Source organism: Clinocottus analis, unplaced genomic scaffold, assembly GCF_023055335.1.
Source record: "Clinocottus analis isolate CAN_PGR_092001 unplaced genomic scaffold, fCliAna1.0.p SCAF_21, whole genome shotgun sequence".
Taxonomy (NCBI): Eukaryota; Metazoa; Chordata; class Actinopteri; order Perciformes; family Cottidae; genus Clinocottus; species Clinocottus analis.
The window spans coordinates 9,388,474-9,400,560 of NW_027175943.1; the positions used below are offsets into that span (position 1 = coordinate 9,388,474).

The following is a 12,087-nucleotide window of genomic DNA, read 5'->3' on the forward strand; positions in this document are numbered from 1 at the left end:
TTTAAAGATACACAGCTTTGAATTGCTAGAGGCTATGGAATAAGAGTCAAAAAGCTTTATTGGACTGGCCAGCCAGCTGAGAGCACCTTTGCTTTTGTTGTTTGGTGGAAAAAAACCCACAAAGGAACGGTGAGCAGACTCTATCCTGCATCCAAAATGGACTGACTGTAGGGGAAGTTATGAAAAACTGCAAATACGTTTATTTTTTAACCACCGAGGGCTATTTTGCATTTCATTAACGAACTCTGTGGCATTTGGAAAAGGAGAGTTCGCGGGCCCCTGAGTTGAGGTCATTTTGTCACGTGTTTCACAAAAGGTTTTTCTTTATCTTTTTCAAAACAGAAATATACACAAAAAATCCAACCGAGGATCAGAAAACAAAATTATCTGTGAAGCTGTCCCGAACAGTCGACATCTAAAAAGCGCCGAAAGTTAATCAGATTCCATTTAAGGTGATTAGCTAAGCATGAAAGAGAGGCACCGATCCAATAGCTGCCGGTTTTCAACCTGATCGGCCGTGACTGGTTACGGCCGGTAACAGACGTTCCATTGACTTGCAATAATTGCGATGTGTTCATGCTCTACTCAGCTACAACAGACTAAGTTGGAGCGGTTGGTTGTTGCTGTAGTCGTCGGTAGCCACAAGTCTCTGCAGCTGCTGGAGCCGGACGAGCAGGGACGTTCTTCAGGGCCTTTTGTTAAAACATGTTAAAAACACAGCAGCCAACGTTTTCTGCATTCCCCAAAAAATCCATAAATCAAAGAGTCAATTTCAAGAATTGTTTGCAGAGATATATATTGACGGAGCTCGATGGGGCGATGCACAGCCTGGCACGAAAGCACTGCCTAAGAAATGAATAGAATAGGGATGTTTTAATTAATGGGGAAAAGAAAAAGTTTCTGCCCTATATCTGCAAATAATCTTGGATGTGGTGGAATTTGTTGGAAATATTGCGATCAGACTACGTCTGAAAGTTTCGTCTTCTTTGGCATCATACAAATGTCAGGAGCCGTTTGCATCCTGACATTTGTCGCTCACATGTGTACACTCGCAGACGGCCCAACGCTTTCCCTTCAGCATAAGGTCACACACACACACACACACACACACACTTCCACACAAACACACAAAGCCTGGGGTATAACTATACCACTTTAGGATCATAAGCACTCCCGTCCACCAATCTAACAAAATGAGCAACGTCCCCTGACGGCAACAGCCATGTGTACACACACACACACACACACACACACAAGCAGAATACGCGTTGCCGCTGAGCGACACACACTCGACGTACAAAGGACAGATCGTTTACAGCTAAATTATGGACAAATTGAACCTTGAGAGAGGAGAAGTTCAAAGGCAGAGCTGGAGTTGAATGCAGAGGCGGTCTCCCCGTCTCAAACAAACACTCGCTCTTATCCCTTGCAGACTGTCAACACACACGCACGCACGCACACGCACGCACGGGGTGTGCCTCCCAGACAAAATATATCTTGCATGTATCTCACATCGTGTCTGTTGCATACACATTCAGTCAGACAGGATTGCTTCTATTGTGCAGGAATGCTGTGAGGCAGATGAAAAGGTATTCGAATAATGTTCCTGTGCATAGTTTTTGTTTTGTTTTGTTTGTTGTGTTTGTGCAACTATGCGTGTGTCTACGGTGATGCCTTTGGACATCACATTTTTTTTTGTGGGGACGGGGGGGGGGGGGGATTTTTGCATGCCTCGGTGAATGAGAGTATGTGTGTGGGTGCATCCATTCTGATTATAGATTGTGCTATTCCGCCTCCTCACTGACACTTTAATATGCTTCCATTACCACTGCTGAGAGCGACAGAAGCACAAGAAGCAGTGAGGAGTGAGCGGATGCCTTCTCAGTCAAAAAAAGATAGCACATTGACAAGCTGCCGCCGCCGTATAAAAGCAGGCCGTGTGACAAGCTGAGCAACGTTGAGAGAAGGTGCAGGGAAGAAGCGTGTCAGAGGAAGAAGAAGAAGAAACGGTGTCTGTGAAGGGGTTGTGGGGGCGGAGCAGTGGGAGGGACAGCGGCAGGGGAGATGATGAGGAAAGGTGGGAGGACACACAGGAAGAAGAGAAAAATAAATGGGAAGATGGCTTGGTGTAAAGTCTGAGGTTGTGAATAGTAACAAAAGGTGGCTTTGGTCAGAATAAGTCCTGTGTCATCACGCTGTTGGACTTAAAAGTATCAGTCATGGTGTTTTCATTATTTTAAATTCTTCCCTTGTTTTTGACATCACCGCTAATCAAAGGAAATGGATCAATAATTGTACTTAATGGCTTCCCTGTGTAGCTGCCCTCAAAGGCCCCCTCTCAGGATGTTTTCATTTTGCCCTCCGCCTGTACAAATGCATGAAAGGGACAGACGGAGGTAGAGATTGACAAGGCTGCTGGATAAGAGAGGGCAGATGGAGGGAGCGAGTACTAAGAAGGGCAAGCTCATAAAAGGGACAAAGTAAAGATGAAGAGTGGATGAGGCAAAGGTGAGGTAAAGGACACAGAGTGGGAGATGAATGAAGAGACAGAAATCAAAGGGTGGGAGGGGAAGAAGAGAGGATGAATGTGAAGCAGAGGAATAGATGGCAAAGATGAGATGGATGAGGGGGAGGAGGGGAGGAAAGAGACCCAGACGGAGTGATGGGAGTGACGGAGTGAGCGGTCGACACAGAGACGGTGAAACTGACAGGGCTGAAAGGAGAAGAGCGTAAGAGGGAGACGGAACAGGAGGCAATGGCGCGAGGAAGAGAGAGAGAAGGTGGGGGGCGGACGGGGGGGGGGAGTGGACAGAGGTGGGGAGACGGATGCTGTGAGTCAGCTGAGGACAGACAGATGAAGGGGAGAACCTGAGGGAGAAATGAAGGACGAGATGGGAGATGGGATGGATCCAGGAGCCAGAGAAGGGACTTTGATATCTGAGTGCACGTTACATTGACCTCCTCACAGCAGATAGCACCCTATTAGTGACAGCTAGATCAAACTGCATATCAAGCAGACGCCCCAACTTGAAAAAGGGAGGGAATGTGTTCCAGAGAGGCTCTAATTGAGGGGAAAACAAGGCTAAGTGCCCATTGACAGGTGGTGCTAGCATGCAATCTGTATCTGGAGATCTCATGCGGATACTTTCATTTGATCACAGCCCTTTGCATTCAAACGTGGTATTAAATCACCACAAGGAACTCTTAACTGGTAATGAAAGGTCTCGGACCAATTCACAGTGCACAGGCTCCTCCTCCGGCCCTGGAGCAGAGGGAGGGAGGCCCCGTTCTCTCAAAGCTATCTGCGCTTCTTACAGAGGTGGAACAAAGTCAATGTTTTTTTTAAGTTCCAAGTACGTTCAAGTTTTTTGGCTAACAAGTCCGGAGTTGCGAGTCAGGACCAACAAGTCCCACTTTCACGTCCAAAGTCAAGTCCAAAGGCAAGTTATCAAGCATCAAAGCAAATTTAGCCGATGATGATGATTTCAGCCGGTGGGGAACATGAACATCTGTACTAGATGTCATGGCAATTTAATGGTTCTCAAGACATTTTACTCTAAACCAAAAAATGTAAATCTGTTGGCGGCGCTAATGTAAAAGTCAGGGTGTCACCAACGCAGATGGGATTAATCGAATGGGAAGCAGGAATGTCTGCTCCAAACCTCTCAAAGACTCCACCGGAGACCAAAATGGGGAGGGGGGGGGGGGATCAACCATCAGATCCGAAAACATTGTCCTACCTAGAGTAACACTTGTAATGTGACAAGGATAAGAAGGGAGAGAGGTGAAGAAAAGAACAATGCACTATGCATTCACAGCAAGCGGGAGAGGGCACAATAAAGTCCTTCCTTCACATCTCAAACAAACAAAGCCGAGCTAAGGGAGAGAAACAGAGAGGAGTGAGGAATGAACAACAAGTTAAGGGAGCGCTGGAGAGGCTGAACGGGTATTTCAAATCCTGTTACTCAGACATGCACTAAAGGTAGGCTTCCTGTCATAGCAGCCAGCGGCGACGCATGCACAAAAAGAAAACATTGCATTTGGATGTATGTGACACAAAAGGAAGAAAAGCGAACGCAAAAGGCAGAGATAGAATGAAGATTAAACACAAAGCAGCCAAAAGCTCAACTGAGTCGAGAAAGCGGGCAAACCGAAGAGGGAATGATTGATGAGGAAGGAATTAGGCGGGAGACGTGAAAGTGATGAAAGACAGTGAGGGTTTTGGGAAAGTTGGGGAACGAAAAGAAGTTTAAAAAAGAGGCAGCTTCACCGCTCGGTGTGAAAAATACCTGGCTGACAAGTCTATTAGTAGCAGTCCGCTTCAGACCAGCAACAAACAAGGAGGAATGTGCTCACACCTTAGAGATTGGGAGTGCAGCCGAGTGAGACGGAAAAGCTGAAAGACTAATGGATATAATGTTCAAATGAGACCACAATGCAGTCATTTACAGTGAAATGTAATACGCGTCCCCTTGTAAAAAGGGTACACGTCCCCTACCATTTAGATTGATGTGTGCCGAGTTCTCCTTGCAGCCGTCGGATACTTCAGCTGCTGCTTAGAGCTCCAGCCTGGCTTGAAAGGAAAGCGGCGCAAATTGAAAGTGTTGCCCGCGACAGGCAAAACTTTTTTTTATTGCCATCCCGACATGTGCCGCTTCATGCGGGACGCTGGCCAGATTCAAGTAATTACTGCACTGCTGCCAATTCAAATGACCCCAATTCCCCCGAAACGTCACATTTCCTCAGGACAAAGGGGGATATGACAAACTGGTGTAAAGCTGGAGTGGGAGTGGGATCTGGAGAGAAAAGACTTTTCCCATCAGCTCATTGTCTCGCTCATGGGAGCACAGCGAGGCCGGGTGAGCCCCGCCTCCTTCCGCCCGAGTGTGTCCGCGCAGGTACGAAAGCCGTTTCGCGGTGAAGAGGAGGGGATAGATTAGGAAAGAACAAAAAAGGAGGGTAGGCTGAATAAAGAAGTCAAGATACTTTCCATCCCATTTTCCCCTCACAAATAATCAAGCATGACATCCGTGGTGGGTAGCAAGATGAAAACGTTAGCGTGAGATATATCGGCCGAGTTCTTCAGCGTGCTCCATCATCCATTGCGACGCTTTTTCATTTTTGAATGTATTAAATATGACAATGCGTTTGATAACGGGCGATAGAAAAGGAGGGCAGTTCTGGGAGGTTTACATTTTAGATTATCTGCTCTGTGGACATGAAATACATGATTTATGATAGTTAAATATCCCATTTTCTTCCAACATTATTGCTTCCCCAAAAAAAACACAGTGGAGCTAAGCACATTTTAATGTTTCATACAGCGAGATAAAAGTAAAGAATCGGAAAATTGAAGTCACAAAGATCATGCTGGAAAAATAGAAAAACAATTAAAAAAAAACATAAAATGGATTAAAAAAGAGACAACATGGTGATATACAAATTAAAGCTAAATAGTAAGCGATTATTCGTTGATATCCTGCATGCCAAGCACACACCAGCCCGAGCTACAAAAGTCTGGATTTGCTTTAATGATACCACAAAGCAACAAAAATATATATACAATATATACCAATTTAAAAAATGGTACGTCTGACATTCATTGCAGAGTTGTTTTGAGGAAGAAAATGGAAAATTTGTTCGGCCTCAATGTTACGCCCTGTTTTTACTGTTTTTATTGTAACTGATTTCAGTTACAATCAGTTCCATTAGGCAACGTGTAAACCACACGTACATACGTACGCACGCTTCCAGTCATTGAGGCTGCTAAAAATTTGGGGAGGAGCGATGCTAGGAAATTTGCTGAGGTGCTTCATGGGCTCTTTATGGAATCATAAAGCGGAAATACGACCTGGCATAACTGGAAAAACAAAGTTCCCGGGAGAGTCAGAGAGCGTACACGCCCACACAGCCCTTAGAAGATGTCTAATCAGCTAAAGGAAGTGGCCTGTGTGGGTGTACTCACCGTGTCAAGGGGCTTTAATCCACCAACTATTGAGATAATAACATGCTTCTTTTCCTTGTTAGTGAAGACCAAGGATATGGAGAGAGGGTGTGAACTCAAATGAACGTATGGCAGGTGAACACGCAAAAAACACGGAAAACTGCAGCCCTACAAAGAAAAATAAATGAATACAAGAGCTAAATTGCTGCTGTCACATTTGCCTTTTCGGCTCATCATTACCGAGTCACATTTTAGCGCGAGCCCAAAGATTAAAGACTTAAACTGACAGGATGTACTTAAAAGTGGACACCATTTTCATCAAAATAACACAAATTAAGGGTTTGGGGCAAACTAAATTGACTGTTTGTTGTGAGCTGCGGTTGTTTGACTCGATGATCGCCGGGGACGTCGATGTTTAACTGATGAGTTTTCCCACACAGCCGCAGCTCATCCGAGTTTCGCTGCGATGCAACGCGGATATAGCGAGCGGGAAAAGTGGTTTGATTTCCTTTTCACACAAAAGACTGAGCGACAGAAGAGATCAAAGAAGACACTGATTGAGACAGCGAGCGAGTGCAGCCGACTAAATTGTCAGTCATGTCAGGTCGCCATAGGAACAGGTGGAATAATTTAGTTCCCTCCTCCTGCCTATAACTTCCTATTAGTTGCACTGATTTGTTAGTCTGTCAGCTTAATTCATTAATTGAGATAATGATGCAGGAAATCCAATATGAATTAGCGTAATTGCAGCGTTCTGGTGTGTCTGGAGGACCTATATACTTGTACCTGTGTGCTTTTTTCCTCTCTATATCTTGTGTGAGGGTGTGTGTGTGTATGAGGGTGTGTGTGTGTGTGGGAGGGGGGGGTATCAGTTTGAGACCCATCTGTGTTGTTTCAGCCGAGTGAATCTCACAGGTCATCAGTAAAGCGGAATGCTATTTATATCTTCCACCATTCTCTCTCTTCCTCACCTCTCTCCTTCACTTCCATTGTCTCTCGCCCTCTCTCTGACCTTTTATCTCTGCTTTTCTCTACACTGATCCCACCTCTTCTGGCTCTTTTCTTTCCTAATCCCCCTCTGGCTCTTTGTACCTTCTATCAGTCCTTTTTTTCCCCCCTCTTCTTCCTCCTTTCTTTCTTTTTGTCTTTCTTTGCTTCTCTCTAACCACCTACCCCTTTACACCTCCACACCACCGACCCTCACTCTCTCCATTTCACCAACTTTCCACAGTGGAAACCATCTAAAAACACCTCGACACTGCACACCCGTCTGTGCACAGAAGACGCCAAACAAAAAGCACGCAAGTTGACAACCAACCGACGCGAGCATCCAGGTGCCGGCCGGCCCCCTCCGCGTAAACATCTGCTACTTACTCAGTGATTTCTTCGGTGACCGTGTGCTCCACCTGGAGTCGAGAGTTGACCTCGATGAAGTAGTGTTTGTTGTTTCTGTCGACCAGGAACTCCACGGTGCCTGCGTTCTCGTAGCCCACCTGCAGCAAAAGGGAAAAAAACAACCACAACATGAGGAGAAATCAGTTTTACAGCTCTGAATTATCTAAGTAATGATGTTAGTTGTGTAAACACTCAAGAAGGAGCACTCACTCATCTTAATGAGCCGTGAAACCGAAACACACAAAAAAAAAAAAAAAACAGTCTGCTCTCCATGCAAATGTGACTACATAAAAAGAGTGTGTGTGTTTGGGGGGGGGGGAATCAGCTTTGTGTTTTATTTGTACAGAGGGAAAAGGGCATTTCTCATCATTTCCCTGCTCTGCAATAATTAGATGATAAATCAAAAGAAAATTATTGAGAACTCCTCCTCATAAACGCCCATTTTCACAATCAGAATATGTAATTATATACACACACACACACACACACACACACACACACACACACACACACAGGTAAAATTACTCTACGCATCTTGTTATCGTCGTGTCACCAGCCTGCGGTGTAAAGTGGGACCACACCTCCTGGAGCACATATTGCCGTGATGATTCAGACGCGGCATAAACAAAACCAGGGTTGCTGTCACATCAGGTAAGTATAAAGAAACAGAATGACAGTGTGCTGACATGAACATCAACGTTGGCCCCGTGTGCTCTGATCCACATTTTCATTGGTGCAAACCGCTCGGTGTGAATGCAAACTGCTTGTACTGAACGTTCACAGTCGATTCATACATTTTAGTTTGGGCCGACTCTCCATCCTTGATGAAGGACTTCCATTCCGTTTGCCAATAGACAGATTTCTCTTTTTGAAAAAAGAATCCTTCTCATTTGAAATCAGCACAGCGGTGTGCAAATGTACCATTTAGAATGCAACGTAATGCTCTTCATACCTTTCAAAACAATTCAATAGCTTGTTTTATTACGTATTCTTCATTTAAGAGGCGATAACAACACATAGTCACGCTTTCCTTTTAACTGACTATATTCCTTTTGTTTATAATTACACATGTTCATCCTATACCGACGGCTGGACATGTCCATTCAGATTTTAATGTCCATTTCAACTGTTAATTATGGCTGTTACAGTTATAGTATTAACTCCATTTTCCCCCCACTTAGAGATGTTTTTTAGTGAAAAAAAAATGATGCAGCACCTACGTAGGTCGTTTTAGAAGACTGAATAAATAAAAACTTAATATATATCCATCGAGTGTAATCGCTTTGCTAAGATATGAACACCCGGAATGGGCTGATCCATGTTTTTCCTATGAAAAGTTAAACATGTCATTCAGAGTGAAACATGATAATTATGGAGGGAAATTTGCATATTAGTAGACCAACGCCAGCGTTTCCATACTCATCCTTCAAAACACCAGTTTGGCTTTGTCAGCTCGAGTTTAATTTTGCCCAGTGGGAGCTGCAAGCAGAGTTTAATTGCCTTGTAAAAGCTTTATAAATAAAAATGTATCATTATTATCGTTCTAACTTTGGGACTAGGCGAGTTTACACAGATTACACAGATGATTCAAGCAAAGCAATGGGATTGGCGTTTCAAACAGTTTCCACCAATTTAACCAATCAGAGCAGCTCAAGCTCTTCAGATCAGATCCAGCCGCATCTCTGATTATTCCTATAATCGGTTGCCATAATATGAAATGCATCCCATTTTGAGGGGAAAAAAAATATTGGACGAAAACAACATCCAAACATTAGAAGGAAATTAGAGGGCGACAAGCAATCAAACCTCAAACACAAGCTGCAAAGCAGGAAATCTAATTCACCCAAGAGGCACAGATGTGAGCAACCCAAGGAAAGGCAACAGCACCACCTACATCTGTGTGTGTGTGTGTCTCGAAAGCCATCTGTTGCACGGACAGTTGTGTGTTCGCTGCTTCCTTCCCGCACTCTCTACTGTAGTCGTGAGCATGTTGTGAGAATCGGACCGATTTAACAAACTGTGAGGAAGTGAACGATCTAAACTAATTCCTTCACACCAGTGTTCAAAGAGAAAAATGCATGTTTGGTTTTTGAATTGTTAAAGCGGTCTCGTGCCTTCGGCGTTGCTTTCGTCTCCAGCATTTGGCGAGCGTGAATGTCGAGACAATCAATCGCAGAGGCAGCGAGAGGGATGGATTGTAGAGACAAAGATGGCCCGAAGCTAAATCTGCAGCGATTAGGATTTGGCAACTAAACAAACGCTAAAAATCGCCTCAAAAAGCTCAAAAACGTTTCGGCGCTGCAGCTCTAACATAGAATCCGTGATGCATTATATACGGGCAACAGCTGCTCAGAGCATGTCAGCCTCTCATTAAGCCAAGAGCTGGCATAATTAAGTTTGCTGTGAAGAAAACTCTTCCCAGGAAGAAATTGAACACAGATCTGGAGTGAAGCACACACACACCCACATGCAACACATGTATTAATATTTGCTGCAACCTTGTAAAACATCATCTGTGTCGAGATATTCAGAAACACTCAGCAGAGTTCCCTCTGCAGAGAGAGATTAATCACATTTATGGCATCTGTAGCTCCCCACAGGTTTTACCAGAGAGACTCATTAGAGGGATCAACACACACACACACACACGCCAAATATGAATCCACATACACACAATCATACATGCACATATACAAACACAGAAAACCAACCAACAAAAAATACCCACACTGACAGTCAGGAATAAGAAAAGACAATCTCTCACACACAGCAAACCTGTGTGTGTGTGTGTGTGTGTTCTCAACTGGAACCAGTGAAACACACACACACACACACACACACACACACACACACACACAGAGAGAGAGAGTCAGTGAATGAAGTAGCAGCCAGTGTAACAGATGGAGCGGTCAGGGTTTCATCAGGTCCAACAGTCCATGCGGCTGTATTAGCACCGGGCGCGGCGACCGGGGGCGCCGCGTACGCGCATCCTACTGCGCTACAGTATTTTTTTGAAACGCATAATGTGCCTTCACCCATTTAGCTGCCTTCAGCTGACCACTATGTGTGTGAGCGATTGTGCTAAAACGATTCCCAGCACTGATGAATGGACCGTGGCGCATGGCTTCGAATAGGAAATGACAGCGACAGATAGCTAGTACTGTGCGCCACAGAGGAAGCGAGAGAGTGAAACAAAGTGCATTAAGAACAGTTCAAGAGTAGCGGGAGAGGGAGATAAAGACGGACCGATGGAGGACGGACGCAAGGAATCGCAGTGTTCGTTCGAGGGGTGGGGAGAGAGGACGAAGAGACGTCCGGAGTGAAAGAGAGGATGGAGTGAATCAGGGAGGGGAAGAATAGCAGAGAGCTTCAATGATGGGGGAACTGTCACTCTTCCTGGTTCCTCTCTGTCTTTCCAACACTACAGCTTGAAATCACATGTGTGCCATGTTGTTACAGGATGTCAAAATCCTAATTCAATGAAGACTCTTGGCGGCCTCCCCCTCCATCCTCCACAGCGCCTCTCGGTGCCAAACATTACTCAAAGAGTTCATAACAGTAGAGCAAAGTTGGGCGAGAAGAGGTGTGAAGGGGAGACGGGTTAGTGCAGCAGCAGCCCACATAAAGTCGAGGCATCTTTGGAGAAAATCATCTGCACACAACAGATTCCACTCCAGAGGTGAGGCTGCAGCAAGAACGCAAACAGCACTAAATAAATCCAAAAATAAATAAGAATGCTGCTTGATCTTGAAAATCAAATAGTTGTTTCTGTTGCTGCTGATGGCAAGGTCAGAAATCGCAGTCCTTCGAAACAAACACAGAAAAAGCAAAAAGGCACTGGAAGAAGATGTGGAGTATTTTCTTGGAGAAGGCTAGAAATGCCGTCGCTGACCACCGCTTGTCGTTCATGGCAACGCGCTCATTGAGTAATTATTTCCGGGCGGATAATTATCACGAAGCAAATAAAAGAAGATGATTCAGTGCAGCTGCCCACACAGACTGACACCTCTGAGGTGGAATGTGCAAAAGAGTGTCCCTGACAAGAGGTTGAATGGGACGATTGTGGCCACATTTCAATGCAAAAAAAAAAAAAAAAATGAAAAAGATTGCAGTGAAAACCTTCAAGCAGGCGAGGAATTTCAGCTTTTCTGAAAGCAAAAACAGGACGCCGCCTCCCAGTTGCTGGATGTGTTGGTGCACAGGAGTTTGTGTCCTTGATGTTTCCCTTCGTACTTTTATACATAATGTATTTTTAGTTGAAAGATACAATGCTGTTCCCAGCGAAAATATGCCATTCTTATTCTGGAGCATTTCAGTTATGTTCACATTATTGTAACATTAGCGGTGATATCATTTCCACACTCGATAAATGTGTGCGAGAGCACAAAGGCGTTTGGGCTTCTCGTTGTACTTGCTGAGGGTTTACTCCACGATCGTCTTCTGCAACCCTGAAAAGATGGAACAATGCACATTTTGAGAAGCGCTCCCACTTTCCCTTTGACTGCGCGAGTGTTTTGTGTGTTTCCTGCTGGCACGGCGCGTTGTCTAATCTTCATCTTCTTTGCCTAAGCCGAGTGATGTTTGGGATTTAAGCCGCACGGACTCTTGTAAGTGTAGCAACATTACTAGTGCGATCCCGTTTGGCTGCTCGGCGGCTCTGGATCAGCAACTTGTGATTAGCCCCAGTGCGTCTTGACTCAGTGCCACGTCAGTCCACCGCTATGTGAAGGGTGCAGATTTAAGACGCG

General features: G+C 44.9%; 1 protein-coding gene across 1 annotated transcript in view; it reads right to left on the reverse strand.

The window, feature by feature from the left end:
- Positions 1–12,087, reverse strand: part of pcxb (pyruvate carboxylase b) — a 253,655-nt gene that overhangs the window by 198,766 nt on the left and 42,802 nt on the right. Inside the window, exon 10 of the mRNA XM_068587655.1 lies at positions 7,319–7,437. Coding sequence (XP_068443756.1) covers positions 7,319–7,437 — 119 coding nt within the window. The remainder of the gene's footprint in view (positions 1–7,318; positions 7,438–12,087) is intronic.